This window comes from Microtus pennsylvanicus, chromosome 9 (assembly GCF_037038515.1).
Source record: "Microtus pennsylvanicus isolate mMicPen1 chromosome 9, mMicPen1.hap1, whole genome shotgun sequence".
In the NCBI taxonomy this organism is placed as follows: Eukaryota; Metazoa; Chordata; class Mammalia; order Rodentia; family Cricetidae; genus Microtus; species Microtus pennsylvanicus.
In genome coordinates, this window is record NC_134587.1 from 73,893,945 (window position 1) to 73,918,915 (window position 24,971).

The following is a 24,971-nucleotide window of genomic DNA, read 5'->3' on the forward strand; positions in this document are numbered from 1 at the left end:
TGTCGACCCTTTATCAATCCCGTCCTTGTCATGGATGAGGAGTAGATAATGAACATCTCAAACAATACAAAATAAGCAGGATGCCGGCAGGGGTCTTTTAAGGCTTAAGTAAGTAACTCCCAGCAAGGATCTAGCTGTCAAAATCTCGCTTGAATCCTATAGAGTGAAGTGCCATATCCTGCCTTGCAAAATTCAGATACTTGCATTTATTCTGTACTCTAAAAGGAAGACTCTCAGGAAATATCAAGGGAAGAATTCTCTTCCGGACGAGCAAAAGAAAGATAGTTGTTATCACAGAGAAAAGAAGAGAGTTCTGCCTGCAGTACCAGTGGTATCCATAGTGATAATATTAAGAGCGAGGGATCCAAACTCATCTCTCTCTCTATCTCTAAATATGTAATTATTTAGCTTGCAAGTTCACTAAGAAGAGGTCTATTATTTCCTGAGCAAAGGAATTTTAGAGAATACAATTTCAAAGTAATGTTTACCTCTGAGAAACAAACTAAAGCCAAATACCACCAAATGAGGTAGCACATGCCTTCATGCCTTTAACCCCAGCACTCAGAAGGCAGGAGCAGGCGAATCTCTGTGAGTTTGAGGCCAGCCTGGTCTACAAGAGCTAATTCCAGGATAGCCTGGGCTGTTATACAGAGAAACCCTTTCTCGAAAGAAAAAAAAACTTTATACAATTAAGTACGACAAAATATGATTTAAAGAGTATATCTATCTAGCTTTTATGTACATAGTGTATGGCAGTTGTAAAGCCCCAGATGAGATGGTTACGTGTGGGATGGTTGCAGTCTCAAAGATACCCTAATCAGATAGCTTCTCCAGGATTTAAATCCCAGCAAAGTCCCAAGAAAGTCACCATCATCTTAATGCCTTGTGTCTAAAGAGTCAACACAGTAGTAGTCCTTGCTTTCTTCTGACTATCTCCAACATCCATAAGAAAAGTCACAAGATTGTTCTTACAAAAATTCCATGCTGCGACTTCATTTTAAGATTGATGATCAGTTTGAAATATTATGTTTGTGAATAATCAGATAATTTTAATGCTTCTGATAAGGATGGTTATAAATGATCCAAAGGAAAAGAAAAGACAAAAAAACACTTAAAAGCATCTTTCTAGGAAGCACAAATCCATCTTCTCAAATCCATAGGTCTATCAAAGCCAAGGCTTCCCCACAGTAAATATTTATATATGATGATGAAATCAAGTTTATTAGTATGCTTCCATGGGAAGTATTTTTCACAAATCTGATTTCATGAAAAATAGTATTATTTTAATTTCACATTTTTAAAGGAAAGAGACTGTTGTCACACCTGTGTTCATATCAGTATTCTTCACAAAAATCAAGAAGCAGAAACAACCAAGTGTTCACCGATAGACAGTGGATGAGCTGATGTATTCATACAATGGAATGCAATTCGGCCTCAGTAAGGAAGGGATTTCTCATGAATGCTATACTATGGATGAATCCAGAGGGTTCTATACTGCCAAAAGAGAAAGTAAAGTAAAGAAAAGCCAGTCAGGAAAGACATGTGATATGAGATATCTAATAGAATTAAACTTACAAAGGTAGAGAGGTGGCTATACGGGACTGAAGCGTTGGGGTAAATAGTAAATAGCAAAGTGTTCAATAAGAAGAATTGTTTCAGATTTGCAAACTGAGATCATTCTGGAGAGATCTCCTTCACAGCAACCTGGATATCCCTAACACCACCTTAGAACACTGTAAAATGATTGAGATGGAAAATTTCATTATATATATATATATATATATATATATATATATATATATATTAAAAGATTTTTTATATATATATAATCTCAACTGAAACAAACCGAGCAGCAGGTGGCTCATTTGGGTGTCTGCAGTGTTTGTGCCCCTTGCGGACACAAGTTCAGAGCAAGAAGGTAAAAATGATGGGATATGTTTGGGTTTTCTCCCCACTCTTGCCTCTGACTCCCACCTTTGAAGACGTGGCTCCTGCTTAAAAGGTTGCAAACTGAAGGAGGGAATGGATGGGTCTCAACCTAATTCTCCTATATTTGATGTTTAGATATTCAGGTGGAAACACTGGCAGTTTCCATTTGCTCCCCTGCAGGCAGATTCCAAGAGTGCAGACTTAAGCCCCCTGAAACAGTTGGGTCTCTGACCTCTGCCCTATCTGGTCCAGCGAATCTGAAGGCTCTGCAAGGAAGTGACTTTCATAAATTGTTTTAATTATCAGAGGTTATTTCGCTACACGTTAAAAATTTCACTCTAAAAATAACCTGCTAATGGCATTAGCTTTACTACTACTTTAAATACACAACTAGATTACTTTAAATACAACAGTGATCACTTACATCTGTAGCCACACATGTTTGATCAGCTCCAGATACCAATAGCTGGTGCCTAACCCATCCACAAAGCTAGGTTACCTCACTTCACTTACCAGCTTTGTGAATCTAAAGCTCTGCACATCCACACACACGGCACCTGTGCCTCTGTCACAGCCCTTTCCTTAGGACAAAGGGCATGCATCACCAAAAGTACATGGAAGGAAGAGACACAAGTTGAGAGTGGCATTAACAATTGTCTGCAAAAGCTGCATGTAACAGTTGCAATTTGCAAGTCATGCTTTGAACTGAATGCCAGGGATGCACATCTTAGACTATGCTGTGCATAAGTGGGCAGGGGGAGAAGTTTTCTGTGCTCAGCAGCCTGGAACAAACATCCTATGCTGAGATTATGAACTCTGATAGGCTAAATACAAGCCTAATATGTTGTTCCATTTGTAAGTTTTATCCCCCCAAAACATATTAGCACATACGTTTCTATCTAGCACCTATTAAAAGGAATATGTGTCCTGAAAGGTTCAGTCTATCAGCAATAATAAATATCATTGAAAATACATTTAAAATGCCTTTATAGTCTATATTTTAGGAATTTTAATTTCTATATCATATCAAAGGATGATTGATTCACGTTATCTGAGTGGCTGTGTCAGGAAGAAACACTGTATGTTCCTTGCATTTGGAGCAGTCATTTCCTATCATAAATCCACTGATTCTACACATTAATTAACACAAAAACACTTAGTTGAACATAATAATACATGCTGAATGAATGCATGTTGCTGTTCTTCAGCAATTCATTAATTTACCAACTCTACGTCACTAATGTGTGTGGACACATTTCCTGCCCGCATTGGATTAGTCCAGGGAATTCTGTCCCTAAGATCCGGCTTACACCTCTGCTATATTTCCTACATCCTCATCTTATTCAGACTATCACCAGAACCATCACCATCATCACTGTCATTGTGTGAGTGTTGGTGTCATTCATTCTCTAAGAAGGAAAATAGCAGCCCACCGTGGAGTTATGTGAAGATTAGGAAAGCTAATCTAAGAGCACATACTTAGCCAATGCAAGTTGTCAACAAACAGTCCCTGCACACCAACAAAACTAGATCATTCCCTATACATTCAACATAAGTGCTTACTTGCTTGTTTTTCCCTCAGCTTTTCTTGGCATGGGAAATACCCATAATCCCTCAGTGTCACAGACATGCTTCCAGGGATGACATCGAAACGCCCATCATCTGAGAATGCCTAGCTCCATCATTCCCATAGCCATCAGTCTTCTAAGAAGACTTCAAATGTTTTAAGCATAAAATATCCATGCTTTCTGCATATCGCCTTATATTCCTAGGAACAGCCAAGGCTTCGTCTTTGAGCAGATCAAACTGTGAGGAGCCATGAACTGGTTGCTTCTGTTACTCCCCCATTTTCTCTGATCTCAGGTGGACCAGTTCCTATTGTTTGCTAATGATACACATGGAGGCCCAGGCCCCATTATTGCACATTTGTGGGTTTTAGTTTTCATGAATGAAGTAAAATAGTCTGACCAGCTTATCTACATGATCACTAAAACCTTCAAATGTTAATAGTTCTCCTGTGATCTTACTTAATAAAACCCTTCAAAATCAAAATGAAAATCGTCTTCAAAATCACTGCTGCCATTGCTAGTGCCAATCATCGCTTAATTTACTGAGTCTATCTTGATAAGGTTATTGTCCTATGAGAGTGCGATTATTATTGAATTTAGAGACTCTTTAACTCTTCTCCCACAACTAAGAAAAGCTTTTTCTCATCGTTTGAGTAGGTCTACCATTTTAGGGCAATGGAAGGTCACATCAGGTAAGTTTAGATACATGCATGTAATTGTTATGTCAGTGAAAATAGATGGCAGTTTCCTGTACCAGACTGCATCATCCTCATACTGGAAGGTAGACTAATGATTGTCCCTCCCTGTTCTTCTGATTCCTGAGAACAAAACAGAATCAGTGGTAACACAGACCACACAGGGAAAAGATCAAGCTAAACCCAAGTACTAACATGTCCACATCGTCAGCAACCTATCTCTGGAAGCTCTGTCTTTCTCTTCCAGCCTAACACAGTAACACCAAAGTTTCAAATTCAAATAGGTGAAATTAAATCTTTAAAATGTGCAGAAATGGTAGCTTGTGTTTGGAGAGCACTATGAGGCATCGTATATTATGAGTATAATATTTTAACATTCATTAACTAATTTGATCTTCACAGACTTATGAATAAAGCAAATTAACATTTATAAATGAAGAAATGAAGGCTTGCTCAGTAGAGACAAGGCTGAGATTCCAACTGAGATGTGTGATTAGTCTTTATGCCACAAGAGTAAATCGTTAGTGACATAAAGTCTATTTTGCCTTACTATGGTAATCTTTATCAGTTTTGTAGTTCTTATTTTTGCTCAGTTTTCTTTGTTGAGGCAGTCTCCTGCAGCTCGGACTGATCTGAAACTTATTATAAAGCCTAAGCAGGCTTTGAACTCCTTCCTGACCCTCTTGTCTCAACCTCCTGAGTTCTGAGACACATACACACATGCATACATACATACATACATATGTACATATGTGTGTGTGCCCCAAAGCCTGGCATTGATACAATTTTTTTTCCGGAATTTATTGGTGTATGTATGTATGCTATAGATCTGTAACTCAGAAAACAACTTACAGAAATTGGTCCTTTCTTTTTACCATGTGGGTACTAGGTACTGAACTCAGGTCACCAGGCATGGTGATGAAAATTTTAAGAGAGAATAGATGACACTGAAACATAGGCAAGCTTTGTAAATTATGTTAAAATGTCCAATTTTATCTTAATATATTTTGTAATGGTGAGATTTATAGATTTAATATATGTCTTCAGATCACTATTGGCATCTTTTTTATTCTTAAAAACCATACAAATGGCATGTCTATCCCATAGAAAATGCTTTGTTTGGTACTATTCAGGGCACAGAAGTGAATTAACTCTAGGACTTAGAAAATGTTCAGTACAGTAAGAGTGTCACAAGTCATCTTTGGGATTAAGTCCTAACACAGTCCAGGCAACAAGCAAGGGGCACCGGAGGACAAGGAACCACATCTTACTTAGAGGGTGAAGCTCAGTCCTGAGAAGAATTTGGAAAGGTAGAGATTACAGGAAATGAAAATGTACAGTAGAGAAATAGAGTGAGCAAAAGAATTGAAGGGAGAAAGAAAATAACACCCAAGACTTGAGTCCCAGCTGGTGAGAATATGGTCCATATGGGTGGGAGGTGGCAGACAGCTGGAGTTCTCTAGATAGCAAGTCTGGGGTCCTTCTGCGGGAGGACGTTACACACCAGAGAGGAATTTATGAGACGATGCGGGTGTTTTCTAAATATTGACTATGATAGGCTCAAAGAATAAAAACGAAATAAAATCACTTCAACTTTATGAATCACAAAATTTCACAATGAGTTTCAAAACAAGTCCCATAAAGGACAATGAATAATCCAGTAGTGTTCATGTGTCCAAAACATATGAAGCGCTATGATCAGTGTCTAATGGTTTGTGACCCTCCACTGAACATGTGAGAGAGCAGCACTGGAGAGTGAAGCTATCTGGGAACTCAACTCTACTCTCCTAAACCCAAGGACCCTGAGAAGCAGGGAATGGCTCTCCTGCTACCTCTCATCAGTGCTCACTAATCCCGAAAGAACAGAGCCTTCCTTAAGGAAAACGGTATTCTTGTATAAAAGTTAAATCTGCTTAAGATTGGATGGGTAAAACTATAAGAGTCCATAAATATAAACCCCATTGATGAGAACTACAAATTAGAAATATAGAAAAACGATTTGATTCACAATACTATGTAACTGAAAGCACTGGATATACTAAGGTATCTATCGTCTAATTCCATAAGACCACCGATAAATACTTCCTCTGTCCTAAAGGTTTTGGCAGGCACTGCCTCTAAGATGCCATAAAACTCTGAAATCCCAATCTTGGTTATGCAATAATCCACCACAATTTCAAAATACACAAAAAAGCCTGAGGTTGCTTAGTAGCAAGACTAGAATGGCTACTCGGATCTGAATGAGATTACAGTCTACCCTCAAGACATCACAAGGTCTCAACATTCTATCTGATATCATTTAAAAACATGGTAATGACAAGTGTCATGGATTACTATCACTGCGATCCAAAAAAAGTTAAGTTTCAAAGTGAAAAGTCGTTAGCTATATAGAAAACGTGACAATCTTGAATAGAAGATTTCTAAACAATTGAGAAGCCAAAGCCTCATGACAATGATGCTATTTTTTGGCATAAATATTAGAACTAAAGTTCCACCTAAAATTATTGATCAGATTCCTGCAGAACTGAATTTATTGAGCAGAGACTAGATGTCTCTCAGTTTCCAGATAAGTCAAAAGATAAAGATTTTATTTCATATTTTTTCCACTTTCTCACCAATGTGTTGACTGACTATTTGACAATATTTTTCTATTTCTTCCAGAGACCCAAAGCTGCATGCTGGGAAATGTACCATGTTCCCCAGCTTTAAGGATTATACTTAGGGGAGATCAGAGTGGACACATGAATTTTGCCATTAATCACTCTTAGGATTTGCTTTGTAGGCAAAACTTAGCATCATGTAACAATCAATGACTACTGATTCCTTCTGGTCCCAGAAGAGTAGGCAATTATGACCCAGGAAGTTCACCAAGGGATTACAAACCAATGCTAACCCGAGTTCAGTTCTACCATCCTTCCTCCACTTCATTTATTTATGTAGCTTTTATTGCTCCGACTCCAACATATTTCATAACGTAAACACTTCCTGCTACTTAGCAAAGGAATAGAGCAACATCAGAGTCATCAAGCTACTAGTGGTCCAGTCTGTGGTTAGGGTCTCATAGGCTTCCTCTTCCAACCCATGCAGTAAGAAAACACAGCTACTCCAGGCCACCTACTCCATAACCCTGGTACTCTGGGATACGGGTCTTAGAACAGGAAGAGGGAATGAAATGCAGAGGAGAGACATTGAGGAAGATCCCTGGAGAAGAAATAATTATGTTAGCTCCTAGAGGAAAGAGAAAAGCAACTGGGATGTAAACTACAAAACAAAGGAAAACAGAGCAAAAGGGAGACAAGCTGGGGAAGTGAACTAATCCCTGTGTTGTATACCGATGTCACTGTGGTCTAGGAAAGCTATTGTCAGTTTTCTGCTTAACCCTCAAACTTGCTTCTAGCAGCTGCTGCCTCCAGTGCTGCGCCTCTTCTAAGTGCATTTATGCAAATGTATCCATAGTTCAGTGTTCGCTTATGGGGTTGTCAGTTAGAGATGAGATATTTTTGTACTGGAGAACTGACAGCTAGGAGAAGGCCATCCCAAGAAAGGCAATTCAGCCACTTGAGTGTATATGACACAAAATTACAGTGTATCTTATGTTACATCATTCTCCTAATGGGAATTTTAAAATGCCTCACCTGAGGAAGCAACCCATCCCTTTCCCACCAGATTTCATTGGGGCTATTTGCCTATTTGCATTGCGCAGTCAGAAGACTGCCAATACCCAGGTAAAAAATCTGTCCTAGATTGTTATCAAATATTTTTTTCCATTTAAGTAGCTGCCTCATTACTCCACTATTGATTCTCAATTCAATTTCCACAATACATCTATCATACCAGAATTAATGAGAATCAGAATGATCAAACCATGAAAGTTCTGATACTTTCCTAGTTCTACATTACGGAACAAATGGAAACACATTTATTATACTTATTATTATACTGTTTCATACATGACAAGCTCTTATAAAATTGCTTCCTCCTGTAAAAAACAGTGTATACCACAAAAATATTATCTTCCTTGGGACCGAAATCAATATTCTCCCAAGTAAGATTTCAACTTAAGTCATTACAGAGGAAGTCAGTGTGTGTGTGTGTGTGTGTGTGTGTGTGAGAGGGGGGGGGAAGCGCGCGCGCAAGAGAGAGGAGAGAGAATATTATTTTCTGCTTCTATAACAGATTTTATAGTATGCTTTTTAAAAACATCTAGCTATTCTATATGGACCCAGATTTTTTTCTTAGACTCTCATCACCAAATCTGCTAATCAGCCATCTCTTTCCATATAGCTTAAGTAAGTGATCCATCCAGTTGTATTTGTTTACCATAAAATCATTTCCTCTTTTATATAAGGATATTGTAGATACATATAAGGTATATATGAATTATGTATAGCAATCTGAACAAATATATGTTTGATTTAGTGCATAAAATTATTCTATGTACACTGTTATTACTTTGGGTTTATTATTGCTCAAAGGCCTCTATCTTCTGGGATTAGGAAATCTGAGCTTGGAATCACAAAGAAAAAGTACATACTCTATTTCAAAGCAAAGATTCTTGATCTTTCCAGCCAAACTCATTTCCTTCTGCTGCTTCTCTAGTGTTCCCTACCAGTATTCCAAATCACTCTGCAGATCCAGCTTTAGTTTCTAGTCTGTCTTCCTCTCTATTACATGTCGTTTGTACATAGCTTCTTGTTGTATATGTAGCTCTATAATGTTGCCTATTGTAAAGCCCCTCCCTTGAGGATTTTTCAGCATTGCCCAAAGAGTAATAAGCTTTATGTATGTTCAACCAATTTTTATGGGTAGTAGAAAAAGTCACTCTTTTTATAGTACTGGAGTTCAAGTCATTAGTAAATCTTTTTGTCACTCTGAGACACAGCAAAGTGATTCACTTGTAAAAATGCCTACTTTTCTCCTAGAAATGGTCACACCTGTGACCATATGCAGACATGAGCCTGAAATGCAAGAAAAGACCCCATTTGTTGGATATTAAAACCAAATTGCCACGGTGATTCTTTTAAGGTTACAGTGATTATTAGGAGTAGAGCTGTCATTGAAAATCAAGCCTCTCTTGAAGGCTTTGCTTAATATGTCTCTTCAAATTCCACTTGCATATGAGACCTGCATAAGCATCTCTAACTGCTGAATTTATTACTAAAACTTAGAAACCTCACTCTCGAGATCACAGGACGAAAGGGACAATGTGAGAAAGAGAATCAGACATAGAACAAGGGAAAACATACAGTATGTTTAGAGCTTGGGGTCTGTAGCTCACCAGCATTCCAGTTAATTCACTAAGCTCAGTACATGGACATCACTATTGCCAGACACAAAGAAGGAAGCACACAATGGGAGGAAATTCTTGCTTGTTATAAACAAGTGGGGTTAAATTTCAAATCTATACAGGTGTAAAATAATGTCTTAAGAGAAGGAACTGAAAGATTGGAACTGTGAGGGATATCAGAGGTCAAATACTTAATAACTTGGTTGGCTCACAAATCTCCCTGAAGTCTTTGTCATTACTTTAATACTATCAATGCAGAATTAGTTTCTTGTTGTGGAGTAATAGTTTAGTATACTTTGAAGATTTGTCACATGGATTGGTTCAATAAAAAGCTGAATGGCCAACAGCTAGGCAGGATTTGGGGGACAGAGAGGATGATGGGAAGAAGGAGGGTGGAGACACAGAGAGTTGCCAGCCAGATGGAGAAGAAGCAGCATGGGGAGTAGAGAGTAAAGGTAACTAAGCCACATAAAAGAATTTATATGAAAAGATATGGGTTAATTTAAGTTGTGAGAGCTAGTTAGTAATAAGCCTAAGCTATAGCTGAACTTTAACAAGAAGTCTTTGTGTGGTTATTTGGGAGCTGGGTGGCAGAACAAAAAAAAAAAATCCCAATACAGTTTCTTTCCCCCAAACTGACACATTTTAGTTGGGATGGCTATGATGGAAAAAAAGGCAAAAATAAAATTAAGAACAACTTCTTTCGTATACTAGTCACTAACCACTGGAAGATGATGTCAAATCTCCAGAGGGCTGATCAAAATCATGGGTGTAAAAATACTTTACTAGTTATAATTTGAATAAATTTGAAGACAAAGCTTTCTTATAGTAATATTTACTGTAAAATATTGACTACTTAAAAATTGGTAGAAAATCAGAGAGCAAGGATAGTATCCCATATGCCTTAGTCTTCTTTGCTGACACTAATGGGGTATAGAGACCGTGGTTCAGTCACTTCATCATTCCATGCTGGTGTTTCCTCAACTTGGGAACTAACTCAGATCTCCAAACTGTTCAGCATACCTAGTGCTACAAGTACAAGGTACCTAGTACAACACGTGGATCATCTTCAAGTACACATATACACACACACACACACAGAGAGAGAGAGAGAGAGAGAGAGAGAGAGAGAGAGAGAGAGAGAGAGAGAGAGAGAGAGAGGAGAAGAAAAAAAGAGAGTCAAATGTACCACAATAAATATTGCAGCAGCTGACTTCATGTGAGTCTAGTCAATCAATCTTTACTCAAATTGTGTATGGATCTGGGTCTTTATGTGGTTTGAGAACTCATAAATAATGATCAGATTCTAGCCTTTCTCTGGGCAGTGAAACTAAAACACTTGAGAAAATGTTATTACTGTTGATGTTCTCCACAAAACAAGACAGCACATAGAAAATATGAGCAAAATATAAAAACAAAAATCTTTACAGCAGCAAACTCACTAGAATCTGCAAATAACCTTACAACTTTTATATACTAAAATAATTATGCACATGCTTTGTATCTTTAGAGAGTATTCTGCCCAAAGGGCTTGATGAAATAGTTTTCCTAGGGTCACCTGCGTTGTCAGTAGTGCAAGTAGAATCAGTATCATTCCATGATAAAGGATGTCCTTCTTCGATACATGTTCAGTTTGAACATATGGCAGGAAAGACAAATGCAATGGAGGATGAGAATTAAACGGAGGCCAAGAGAGGAAATGTCATAGAGAGATGGCATGTATTTAAAAATCTATGATATAGCCTGAGTTTAGTCCTTCTCTTTCCACCAGCACTGAAGCTCCATGAGGGCCGTCACTTCTGCCATCCGATGAGCTTTACAGTGGCACACAGGCAGTCTAGACAAGCGCAGTGGCAAGTACAAACCGTGCACTTACTATGCCCTTGGTGAAGGGAGACAAAGAGGAAGTCACAGGAGAAAACCAGCAACACTGGACAGAGTGAGAAGGCACAATGGAAAAAGCGAGTATAAAACTAGATGCGGCAGACTTTGGGGCTTACTTGAACATTCAGTAGGCTCAGAGAGCAAGAGTCATAGCTTTAGTGTTCAGGAGCTTCCAGACAGCTAGAACGTTTTAAATGCATTTTTTTTCCAATTTATATGATCTCTTCCTTCCTGCTCTGAAGGGATACTAAGTAAAGTGCTGTTAAAATGAAAGGGAATGGAGGAAGAACTCAGGTGCCTGGCTTGAGACATAATCATTTTATCATTTTCTGAGAATACATAAGTGGTGACAGGTACAAGGATATCGCTGAGTCGGTGGAACAGCTTGCATCTGGCACAGGAAAGGAAAAGGAGAGATGAAGAAGGAAGAAAAAGGCTTCAGCTGATTGTTCTAAAAAAAAAACCACGCATGTCTTTTACTAGCTGGAGACAAGGGTTTTGCATGCATGCTTGTAGTGTGTATAAATGCCATTCAGTATTAAAATGAAATAAACTGGCGTGTGAACAGACAGGCAGAGATATTTAAAATTCAGCAAGATATTGATGTATAAAGCCAAATGGCAAAGACATGACAATAAGACAGATTCAAAGCACAACTGGGAAGGCAGGATGGAAAAAGATTGATCTGTATGTCACAAAGGAATATGGAGGAAATCTCAGGAGTGGGATGCGCAGTAAGAGGGGAGCCACACAGCCATCTGCTGCATCTCGGAAAACAGCTCACCCTGGGCATCCCAAGCTGTTTCCATCAGCAAGCAGAACACTGTATGGATGATCCAGTGCAGAGGGAGAAGAATACCCTGACAGAAAATTCAATAAAAGCAGAACAGGAAGATGAGAGGAAAATTCAATTTTAGTCATGTGACTCCTACATGCTTGGCAAATGGTCCTGGTTGAAGTACCTGCTTAATTGTTCGTTGAATGCCACTTAAAACACTCGAGTTAGTCTCCAGCTTTAAGGCACAAGCAGAGGGATGAGATGACAGGAGGAAATAGTGGTGATTATGGACATGTGTGTGTGTTCATGCATACGAGTACACACATACAAGCTTGCTTAACATCAGGAGTATGGCATGCTCTATTTTCTGCTGTTTTAGATGTCGTTGAACACTTCCCGTTAGTGAATTGGAATTGGAGTAAAAGGATTACCTTCCTTGTTTCAGTCATTGGACTCAAACCATAAGCATTTGTCAGTCTCTTGCAATTCTTACTGTATTCCATTTTAAACATGGGAGGGTAAGGTGGAGAGAAGTTACTAGAATTTTGCTGTTCCAAAATACCTTCCTGTGTTCCAGAGAAGGGAGAAGGATGCGTTCAAATTAAAAATGGAAGGTGCTTTGAAATCAAGAAAAGAGATGCTTTGGGGTGGTCAATGCACCATGTAAATTTTTTGCAGATGGTGGGGTTCAAACTGTTGCTGTGGCAACAACAGCTTCTCATGCAACCCAATGATGATTTCAGACAAAGCCAAACAAATTTGGCCTAAGATAAAAATACCAATATACTCTTGTCTGCAAGAGTCTGTTTACAAAGACGGTCCAACATCCAACAAACAGTTTCTTTCAAGATGGTATCACATTTTCCTGGGTAAAATATAATTAATCTGCTCCTTTCTGGTAAGAGAAGCTTTTAACTTCCCTAAGGCCAGTTCTTTTCATATAAATGGAGGACAGAAAAAGTTTTAAAGCTTAACTAAAGAAAATAAATTAATGGTTCAGACTGGGAATATAATAGGAGATATATCTAGCAATAAGAGGCCTTGGGGTTTACACTATAGCAACACAGAGACACAACAATTTAAAGTATTATGTGACTTTATAAAAATCACAAGATTAATAGTAATAACCTAACCATTGCAATGATAGGAAAACATCAGAATAAAAAATACAAATATGGACATCTTCTTTCCATCATTCCAGTTTTGCATTCAATTTCCTAAAATCAGATGTTCACTTAGTATAGTGAAAACATGAAAAATTATATTACCTTATAAAATACTCATTTTTAGAAATCTAACATAAATACTACACCTACAGGCAATTAAAAAGGAATGCCATGTTTTGCCTTTTATTCTACCAAAGACAGAGAATGTTGTGATTTGACGACAGTCCTTGAAGAAGGGAATAATTCAAGTATTTATAACGTAAAGACTTACGGCAGTCAATTAGGCTTGGGACTAAGAGCAGACTTAAGGGCTATGTCTGTCACTCTTCCCCTCTCTCAGGCTCCAGGAGAAAGAAGAATCAATTAGCCCTTCACAGAGAATGACCTTGAAGGCTAGAGCTCTGTGCTTGAGATGCTGAACATGCTGAGACAGGAGGAAATGGGGAATGGGGGCGGTGCGGTCCAGAACTCATGGCAAAGCATGCTTCAGAGGAGGCCACGTCCCTTGAAAACCGAAGCCATGGTGCCTCAGCCCAAGTCAAACCCTGCACGACGAAAAAAAAGCCCAGTTCTTTCTACAACTAACCTGAACTTTTTTAACTGACATGGATGAAGAAGCTTACACGAAGACAGGGCCAGGCTAAACATTGCCTTCTCCCTTGACTGAACGATTACAGTCTTTCTAAAGGATTGATTAGAAGGCAAACAAACATGCTCGGACCAACAAGACCCAGGCTCAAAGACATTGAGGATGCTCTTTAAGCTGCCTAGTCCAAAAAGTTAGATTTTTTTCACATAGAGAACCCCACAGGTTTAGAGCTTTAATGAACTGTCCCCCCCCCCCCGCCAACTTTTCAAGTGAAAACTGCTTCCCAGACATTACATCCGACACATTTGAAAAAGCTGCAGCTGCGCTCAGGCCAGAGCCGGCCTCTGTAAAGCTTTTAGGCAGCAGTAAATCTTCCCTACTTATTGTTAATGCCATAAAATCAATGCCCTGACGAGAGAGAGAGAGAGAGAGAGAGAGAAAGAGAGAGAGAGAGAGAGAGAGAGAGAGAGAGAGAGAGAGAGAGAGAGAGAGAGAGAGACAGACAGGGGAATGGATAGTCTATGAAAATACTTAGTAAATATTTCTTTTCAAAGCCAATTTCTCAAAAGTTCCCAAGTACTCTTTTTAATGGGGTCCTAGATCAGGGATGTATGATGCTGTTTGCTTCTTTGCTCACCAGATGACAAAGTTAGTTTGGCTAAAGAGTTTTTCAAAGAGCTACCTTCATTTTTCTGGGCAGTTCAACCTATGCCAGCACATTTTAACTGGAGCGCTCAGTTGAAAACCATAAAGACAAAGCAGCAACCTTGTCTGCATGGCGAATTCTGCCTCTCTCTGCAGGATCCGCACTTGCTTTTTATAGCCTGTCATTTCATCTGGGTATTATTTCCCGGTCACTTTGCCAGGTGGGAAGAGGCAGCGCAGGCAGAGGTGTCTGTCGGAGCTCTAACAATACTTTGGGGAGTTGATAAAGACACAAAGCAGTGGCTGCATACAGGAGTCTCTCCTAATTGCACCTGGAGAAGCAAGCATCCTTTGGAAACCTTTGCACAGAAGCTGGGACACGGCGAATGATCTTGAATCACAAGTACATATCAAGGTTTTTTTTTCTTTCTGAGTTTCTGTAGTACACGGCACAACTTCATTCTTAACATAAATGTCTGAAGGAGGTCTCGCTTATTCTTCCTCAGAGTCTAGAGGGAAAGCTGAAGGGGCATCTCATCACAGATTCTCTACTTTCGGATTTCTTGAACAGTAGAATATTTTCCATATGTTACTGGGAATCAAATTCTCTCCCCTCTTCCCTTCCTTTTACTAAGTCACTCACCAATGGCAAAAGATAAAGCATGGTAGAAGAAGGAAGAAACAGGAAACACCAAAAACATTTCTTTAAATGTTACAACCAAAAAAGCCCTGTGCTGACATTTGGAAGAACCTGACCAGTCATGGCTACAGAGCTATCAACTTTCTGTCATAAAGCTAAGGCAATGACCTCTGCACACACCAGTGTTTCATTCTATATGGTTTTATTAGCTTAGAGTCTCTTCAGACACGGGTTATTAAACCAGGCTGTGGCAACATGATGGGTTACATGACACGTCTTAAAAATAAAAAAAGAAAAATTCAAATAAGATGTACCTTTATGAATGGTCCCTGCAGTTTTTCATGACTGGCAAGGAATCTATTTAAATATTTGATTACAGAAGACAGGACTAATTTAGGAAAATCCCTTTGTGGAGAATTGCAGTCTGTCTTGAACAAAATAAAACTGCCTCTGCCAAGTGCTCAGTACCCGAAAGGATGACCTGGGCAGCACAGCAAGGGTCTGAGGACAGGGGAGGGAGCAGGTTGTCCAAAGACTTGCTGCCGCATCAGGATCAAACAATGAAATTTCAAAAGTACAGAGAAGTGAGGAGGGGTCGGGAGGAAGAGCTGAAGACAGATGACAGACAGCTCGGGGCTACAGGGAGACTGAGTGGAAGAGGGGCAAAAGGAACTCTATGGGGGGAGGGGGACATCAAATAATACTATTGGCATACAGAAGTTCATGCCTACTAAAATATGAAGGACAGTCAGGCATTAACTTCTAAAACTATTGCAAATAAACCATACTTAGCTTAAATACAAAGCATGAATGAAGATGCTTGCAGTTTTTGATTGACAAACAACCTCAGACTTAAACTTGCTACACAAAGCTGCTGTTAAGAAAAAAAACAGAAAACAAAAAGCAAAACAAAAAAACAACTGATTCATCCGAGGGGTCTTTGGTTGTGTCCCCCCACACACACCTTACCCCATCACATGATTCATCAAACAAAACCTCCCAGTCAAAATGAAAGAGCAAATGAAATAGCTGGCCCTTCAGAAACTCCTGCCCACCCTCTCTGTTACCCACCACCACACCACTATCATGACCATCATCATCATCATCATCATCGTCATCATCGTCTCTCTACTTACAAAGTTTAGGAGCAGTTTGGAGATTAGTTTCTGTTGCTTGTGGCTGAGTGGCTGACTTGGGTGTTCTCACCTCAGGGGTCCGAGCTGGAGAAGGGAAGGGTGGCACCGTAGACAGTAAGGGAGGCAAAGCAGGCAGACGGTTCTTCCGGGTTGGTCCTGCTGAGGGTTCCGAGGCCTCAGCAACATTGTCAACTTGTACTGTAACATGAACCTCAGGTTCAGACAGAGCCCTAGAGACAGGTGAGGTGTATGCCTCGGACGACACCAAAACAGCCGAGGCAGCAGTTGGATCCAGAGAAATAACAGGGTCCTGGCCTAACCCCCCAGGGTCAAGGTGAGTAGGAGAGTCGTATTCAAATATCTTGTCCACAAATACCCACTTTAGGCCAGCAATGCAGAGGCAGAGGCTGACTAGGCAAGCCAGAATGGGGACAATACAGATCTTCTCGGAGTTGAGGCACCCTCTCAGGCGCTCAGCTTCCAGGCACACACAGCAGGGCACTGCCAGGCCCAGCAGTCCAGGGCTTCTCCCATCTTCAGTGTGGGTGTCTGGCATGTGCTCCGAGGCCGGAAGCCCATCAAGAGATGGGTCTGCACTCAGCTGAGTGGAGGGGCTGGAGGACCTCCCGCCAGCTACCTCAGACATGTCTGGGGAATAAATCTCCATCGGCTCACCTCCAGAAGGCCTGGCCTGTCTCACAGTGCGTTACCATGCAGAGCTCCCCCCAACCAAATGATACAGCATCTTGGAGGGGGAAATCGATAAGGCATCCAAGTCCAAGGCCATTATCAAAAGTAAGAGAGCTCAAGGAGGAACCAAGGAAAAGGAGAAAAAGAAGAAAGGGCTTCTAGCAACTACAAAATAGAAGTGTACCAAAATATCTTGAGCTTGTTGTTTCTGGGACACTTTTCCAGTTCTTTCAAATGCTTCTCCAAACCATCCTGGTTGGTCAAGAAAGCCAGGGACCGAAATAGGAAGTGAGCCGATGCCTGACTCATTAAGTAAACCAGTATCCCAAACTGAAAGGCATGTTTCTCACCTCAAGCGTCTGAAGCTGGTGTCTGCTTAGAGGAAGAAAACAACTGTCATGCAGAAGAAGTAAAAGCAAAAGCAAGACCAGAGGCGGCGGCGGCAGCAGCAGCGGCGGCAGCAGGAGAGGCAGCAGCGACAGTAGCAACAGCATCCTGTCGTGTTAACGCAGTGGCTGAAAGAGGCTGAATCATTACAGAGCAGCAGGTGCCTGCCCTCTGAGCATCACTGCAAACAGGACCATTGCACGGGGCTGCGAGGGCAGCAGGAGCCAGGAGGGGCGGTAACTCCCATCCCCGCCCTGCCTCCACCCCCACCCCCAACCACTCCTCTTTGTCCTTCTTGCGCTCAGTCACTTTCTTCCTCTGCAGTCTTCCTTCTTCATGGCTTCTTTCTTTTCGCCCTTCTTTATCCTAAATATATATTCTCACACTTCTCTCTCCTCTCTCCTCTCTTCTCTCTCTCTCTCTCTCTCTCTCTCTCTCTCTCTGTCCCCACTCTACTGCTGGCTGGTCTGTAATGAGTACAGTACATCCAGCAACACAGGGCTGCCAGTGACTTCCTATTTTATCCAATTAGAAGAAATAAAGGCCATCAGAGCAAAGAGAAGCAGCCCGGCAGCAGTCAAACTGGGTCTCCCTGGCCCCCACCCCTTTTCTTTCCATTTCCCCCTACTAAAGCTGGCCCCAGTTTCCCACCCTACACTCCACCTTGCTTGATCTTGCTGGCTGTCTCTCCTACACCTACTATGGGGTCAGAAAAAGCCAGGGATGGATCGATGCTAGCAATCTAACAATGCTGAGATGGAGGGGGTGAGGGTGGGGGTAGGGGGTGGAGGTGAAACCTTCTGGGTTAGACCTGAGGCTTGGCAAAGTCTGCTATCTGACTCCTCCCCAGGGAGGTAAGCTTTTCAGCAGCAATTTCTCCCTGCCCGCTGCTGAGAGACAGCATTCCTTCCCTAGCCAGCCCTCTAATAAGTTTTGTTCACTAAGGACTCTTATTACCTGATTTCCAACCAGCAGTTAGAACACTGTTTTCTAACCATGGACAGCTCTGCCTTCACACCCTTCCGTGAGGCTTAAGACTTTGCAGTGCCCCGGTGCAAAATGCTGAGTGCTTGCTGGGGCAGGGTGGGGTGTGGGGGTGGGGTGGGGGAAGGGGAAAAGCCTGGCTCTCTCTGGCTCTCTGTTCTGTTTGCAGTTCCCTTATCCCATCCAGAGCAGACCAGAATAATGTCAGCGTAAGAGAAAAAACACTAGGCTGTGAGACGAGTAAGGGCTACCACTTCATTTTCAAATTAGACTTTCATGTTGTCTCCTCGCTGCAGAGGAGGCTTGAATTCCCTGGACACCGTAATGTACACCACATGTCCTCGGCTATAATCGCACTGCAAGTATTAAAATTTTTCTATAAGAGCATGCCTTGTGGACTGGGTTGCAGTAGTTTTAATTTACAAACAACTTCAATGCAGATTTTTTGTTTGTTTGTTTGTTTATGTTCTGGCACAGTCCTTGGACGACTGGATGAAATGGAAGACACTCAGAGAAAGCACGGGCTCCAGGGGACATTCTGTAATATATCACTGCATGTTCTGTGCATCTGATCCTTAAAGCCACACTTCAGTGAGCCTGGACATCCAAATGGTTTCCAAGAAACCATTCTATTTACCTGTGTCAATAGGCGTCTTAAAAAGTCTCTCTAAATCTATCCTACAGAACCATCACACGCAGTCCCAGGGCAGTGGAAGATAATGCTCAAGCCTTAGGAAAATCTGCACTAAACACACTCTGTTTTGTACGGCACAACTCTACTGCTTTGAAACACACACAAGTCTTTTCAAATAGCCAGGAGGTAAGAATATTATCATTTCCTTCTAGATGAAATTACTCAATGATTATGAATGATTCAAAGGATATTAGTATCTTAAACTGTGTTTTCAGTCCTATCACTAACAACAAGAGCCTGACCCGATTTGCATAATGGAAACCAGGATTATGACAAGCTCACAGGCAAAATGAGTCATCGTGCGTTCACCTCTGCACAACCCGCGGCCAATATTTTGCGATGGTTCATAGCGTTCTTTTCTGCCCCCATCAACTCAATTTTAAAGAAACGAGAGTTTTCTTAAGAAAGATTCTAGGGATGGATGTGAAATTTTAGAGTGCAAGAAATTCCTAAAGCACTTACAACTTGGGTTTTAAGTACATCATAATTGAGTATATCAATTCACTATTTGTATTTGGATACTTATGATAGTTGCTTCAAGGATTACCCTGTCCAGTTATACTCGGTGTTTCCAAACCTCACCTTCAAGTACTGAACTGGAGCTTACCCATACGTAAGGTCATTTAAATTTCAAAGACTGGAAGGGATCAGGTAGCTTCAAGCCTGGCAGGTGTTGGGGGAGCAGCAAAAACATAACCTACAGCCTCTGTAAAGGTGTCCTATGGCTGGCACCAGTGGCAATTACCACAGTCACAGAAAAGGCTGCTAGCTCATTCTCTGGTTGTCGTATTAACCTCAATCACAGCAAAGGGGGCTGGCCAATTTTCTGGTTGTGCTCTTAAAAACTCTTGTTAGTTACAAAGAAAAGGATCATGTTACCCACAGGGTAGGACAAAACATCAGAGACAGACTCCTGGGCTGTCACAACCACCCTGTGGGTTGGATTACACAACTCAGACTTTCAGATGTACATTTCCTCCATGGGTGAACATTTTGTGAACTTGGGCTCTTTGCTCCTAAGATTAGCTTGCAGAAATCCAGCTTCCTCTAAAACTGCTTTCTTTCCTATTAAATTAGAAAGTGGATGGAATTGGAAAAGGGAGGACAGACGTACAGAATAAAAGATAGTCTCCATGACTTCTCCCCTGAGGACCAGGAGCTGCCTTTATCCCCTATCAAATCCTCCACAGCAATAAAACTGTGAGGAAGCCAGCAAATACTGGGCAATGACTGGAGCTTTCTTAGGATGCAACCTATGTGTTTATAGGAAGAGCTTCAAGGGCATACCATTGTTAACCCTGTAAATGCCAGCTTAATGAAACCCAGGAACACCCATTCCCACGTGCTCTCAGAAACATGAAATGAGACAAAATCTTACTGCTTTTTAAAACCCTGTAATTATCACCTCCTTCATAACAATAAAAGCTGTGCTTATTGAGCTCCTCCTATATGCCAGGAACTCTCAAGATCATAATACAGATTATGTCTGAGGTTCTCTCACCCTTTAAAGTCCATTTACATTCAAACTAAAGAAACAGGTAACTCAGGAAATAGAGCCAGGCACTGACTATTAAATGACAGAACTGAGATTTTGAAGCCAGACTCATGCTCTTACTAATGAAAAGAAATACTCCTTTAAAAATATAATACCGATTATATATTTTATGTCTCCATTCAATGAGAGAAAAAGGAAACTAGAATATGCAACCAATAAATCAAATAAACTTTAATGTAAGAAAGCTTAAATGTACCCAGTTTCTAAAATGAAAGTCTTAAGTTTGGCCATGTGACTTTCAAAGACTAGTTATAAGGATTAGACATAGCAATTCAAAGATTATCTCTTCATAGTTGAAATGGCATTAGTCCTTCTTCCAGGGCCTCAGTTCCGGGACTCTTCTGGAGACGATGTTTCAATTACCTGCTGCTCTGAAACCAACTACTTGAAACAGCTTTATAACCAGCACCCCGAGGCTGCAGGTGGACTGGTTTCAGCTGGGTGCCTCTCTGCTCTATTTGACCTCAACTGTCAGCTCAGGGCACAACTAGGCTGAAGCATTCAAGGTGGCTCATGGCTCACACGTGAAACCAGACATCAGCTGGGAACACCATAGGGTGTCAAAATGCATACCAGCATGGGGCTTCTCCACATGGCTTGAGTTTCTCCTAGCAAGTTAGCTGTTGGTGAGAGCTGTCTATCCCCAGAGACAGGAAGCACGACTGATCACTTTTGTTATGGGAGTCGCACAAGCTATTATCATTTTTCTTAGCTGTTAAGTAGTCATGGTGCCAGACTCAGAGCGGTAGTAACACATCTTAATGGAAAGGGATAAGAAAAAATCTGTTGCCACCACTCACCAGCCACTTCAAGGAAGGAAGGCAGTGCTAGAAACTAAGCCAGGTTAAAGAGGAGTCACAAAATCTGGAATGGATCTGGCAGAACCAAGTCAAACGTGCATGCACTTCAAACCCACTTTTTAAAGATTCTAGTTTCCTCCTAAGCCAGCATCAATGAAGAAAATATCCCACTACGTTATCAATGGAAATGCTTAGGACTGGGGATGCAGCTCACTAAGAATGTGCTTGCCTAGCCTGTATGTGACCCCAGTACCCCAGCTCAGTTGCCACAGCAAAAAAAAAAGCAAACAAAAAACAATTTAAAAAAGAATCAAACATTAGGAATTGCTATGAATTCAGCATAAGTTAAGCTATTTATTTCTGCATTAATTTCATTTATTTTATTATTAGAAGTAATTAGTCGAGCTTCAGCGGATGAAAGGGGTTGACAAATGTTTTTGACTATATAACCCAAATTTATTTTCTTTAGCTTTCCATTTGAAAAAGTTTACCCTTTCTTCTAGATTTTACAATTTAAAAAAAAAAGAGAGGAGAGAGAAAATTTATTTTGTGCTATATAATATAGAATGGTGACGACAGGAATATCATATTGAGATAATTATATGTGTAAGGGGTAAATCATACATTTACTTGTTAGTGAAATATGAAATCACTAGGTTTAAAAGAAAGCTCACGGGCCCAAATGAAGCATTACAGACTGGCTGCTTTATCAGAACATAAACGCCTAAAAGTTTGTCAGACTAAAACATCTCTCAGTCTATGTGGACCTTCTCATACTTCACCAGATTATGGGGTGTGTTCTTACTTACTTGTTTTCCCTTTGTGATATTCTCCTTGCATAGCATAGACTCACCTAGAATTCATCATCTATCCCAGTATGACCCCAACTCTGCAGAAGTCCTCCTGCCCCCACTTCTCAAGATCAGGGTTTATAGGCACACGCCATCATACTTCAAATGGCTTCAAATCAGATTTCTGGACATTCTCACTTCTTGGACACATTTTCAGTCACGTGTTATTATTCAATTGTATCACGCACACGGGGCTAAATAAGATGATTTCCTCAAAGGGAAAAATTGATCAATCACTGCATAAAAGGAGAGCTGTGATCCACTGACATCTCTATTCTGTTTCATCTTCATTTCTATTTCAGATTGAATTCCATAGATTTTATTTCCTCAAATAAACTGACAAGCATTTAATATCTCTCTGTCTAAACTGGTCCACATGTTCCCTTCCATTTTTTTTTCTGGTCTTTCATGTCCAGATCACACATTTCCTCATAAATTGTCCCAAAATACGTCTTAGGTGATCTGAGCCTGTCTTAGTGATTGCCAGACATCATAGTTCCTATTAAAGTTAAAGGAAGAACAGGACAAATGTATATTTAGTTCTTTTTCCAGGAATTCTTTCCCCAGTGAAAAGATCCTTGATGAAGCAAACCAACCCCGCATGCTGTTTCCTGATCACTCACAAGACAGATGAGGGCCAGGAGAAAGCCATTTCCTCTCTGGGACACAGATGCTATGCCCACTTGGAGGAGAAATCAAGACACCATGCTTTGCTCTGTCCTACCCACTGGAATGATCTTGGAGAAGTAAATTTTACTCAGTTTTTTAAAACTATTTCTGTGAGAGGCCATATATTCATATCGATTGCCTTTATGTCTCTGTGCTCAGTTTGAAACCACGATGACCAACTATACTTGAGCGTATTTGTCCTTCATATGCAATTCAAGAAGGCAGCGTGGAATGTGAGGCCGTGTGGAGAGTTCTTTTGGTTTAGTTTATTTTACTATTACAATGCTGATGTTACATTCCCGTAAGTGCAGTGTGGAGTTAAATACAAATCCATTTCCAGAGGTTGGAAACTTTTCAATTTTGCTATTTTAAATGAAGCATAATTGTACATATTTATGTAGTACAGTGATACATACATATAAATACATGATTGAAACATGAATAATTATCTTTTTCTACAGATAATTTCTTTAATATGCATCTTATTTTTTACATCTTATGTCATTTTCTTTTGACATTATAATGAACATGTTTTGGATCTCAGTGGAAGTAATGACTACAAAATATAATTGCAATTGAGTCCATCCACTCCATAATGCTTAAATTTCTTTTTTTAAATATTTATTTATTATGTATACAATATTCTGTCTGTATGCCTGAAGGCCAGAAGAGGGTGCTAGACCTCTTTACAGATGGTTGTGAGTCACCATGTGGTTGCTGGGAATTGAACTCAGGACCTTTGGAAGAGCAGGCAATGCTCTTAACCACTGAGCCATCTCTCCAGCCCCATGCTTAAATTTCTTAAATGTGACTTTCCACTCAGTGAAAAACTTATCACACTTTCAGCTTCTCCAGTATTTAATTTTAAAGGGTCATCGTGTTATTTATACCTAGAACTGTTGTTTTATTTTAATAAAAAAGTAATAAAACTTCTAATATATATGTTGCTTTTCTTCTATAAAGGATCACTGGGAGGAAATTATCTGGTGCTTTGCCATTTTAAATGATCCATATTTCTAAAGATAAAAGACCCGGGACACAAAAAAACTATCCTATCCCTTACAGTTGAATTAAAGTCTCCATGGTTCCCTCTTTTTGTTGCTGATCCAAAAGAGAAGGCAAAGGCGCATCAACGGGGCGGGGAACTGAAATACACATGCAGTTTCCAGAACTGATTCTGCATTCTGAGTGAGTCACCCAACTGGCGCGCTGCTCTCAGAAGGTCAGAGCACTGTGATGGGCATAGAAGCCGAAATATCCATTTAAAAGGAAATGCCAGCTTCGCCCTCTGTTGCGGCTCCTCAGTCCAAGGGGGTCAAAATTTTCCCTTTGTTCTTTCAATTTTTTCTTATTTTAGGAAGTATGAATTTGAAAGTCATGAGATAAAACACCTTATGATTTGACCGCAAGGCCTTCTTCTCTTGTGCATAATATAAGATTGTAGAGTCAGGCCTGTTTAAGAATGATTTCTTTTTTTGTTTCAGAAGTGGTGGAAAGACGGAGATTTGTCACAAAGCGTCTCTGTCATCTAAATCCTAATTAGATTTAAACGTTTTACTGATGGGAGTCGGAGCTTGCTCATCCATTTGATTTGATTTGATTTTGTGCAAGAAAACTAAGTTCTTAGGCATAAACATTGCCTACCTACAGTCCCATGGGGATTAATCTCAGAGTCAGCTTCTAGGTCTAAGCCTAACAAATGCTACCACGGCAGCACAACAATTCAATGCCACTTTTTAAGGGAAATCTGTTAGACCCACCACAAAAATTGTCTCTGCATCAAGAATTACTATGGGATGTCCACATGACACCATAGAGGCACAACTTCCTTTTTCAGAAATTCAGAGACTGGAGTTCCTGTTTAGACCCCGGCTATCAACAGTACTTTATAAATGGTGGGGTCCAGAAAGAATTGGCTCTAGAACCCAAGAACTCTCCCTGAGGACAGGCTGGAGATAGGAAATCACTAACTGATGGAAACCTTACAACTCACTGTCCTGTGGGAGGAGATGTCCTCCAAAGGA

The 24,971-nt window shown here is 40.4% G+C and overlaps 2 protein-coding genes across 14 annotated transcripts in view; both read right to left on the reverse strand.

Annotated features, from left to right (window-relative positions):
• The window catches only part of LOC142857719 (pro-neuregulin-1, membrane-bound isoform), a 195,813-nt gene that overhangs the window by 93,790 nt on the left and 77,052 nt on the right, over positions 1-24,971 (reverse strand). For 4 of the 13 annotated variants that reach the window (XM_075986486.1, XM_075986485.1, XM_075986493.1 and 1 more), the window contains exon 1: positions 16,318-17,077. The exons of 7 other annotated variants lie outside the window; for them this stretch is intronic. In XM_075986486.1, coding sequence (XP_075842601.1) covers positions 16,318-16,984 — 667 coding nt within the window. In that variant the 5' untranslated portion in view covers positions 16,985-17,077. Of the gene's footprint in view, positions 1-16,317; positions 17,838-24,971 lie in introns of those variants that run through there. 2 more of the 13 variants (XM_075986495.1, XM_075986484.1) reach the window with 2 other exon arrangements.
• Positions 17,316-17,501, reverse strand: LOC142857721 (uncharacterized). The gene has a single exon (XM_075986498.1). It carries the CDS (start codon positions 17,499-17,501, stop codon positions 17,316-17,318), a length of 186 nt encoding a protein of 61 aa, XP_075842613.1.

Excerpts from the sequence above, each read along its gene's own strand:
- LOC142857721 (XM_075986498.1), bottom strand. The coding sequence starts at position 17,501 with ATGCTGTTGCTACTGTCGCTGCTGCCTCTCCTGCTGCCGCCGCTGCTG.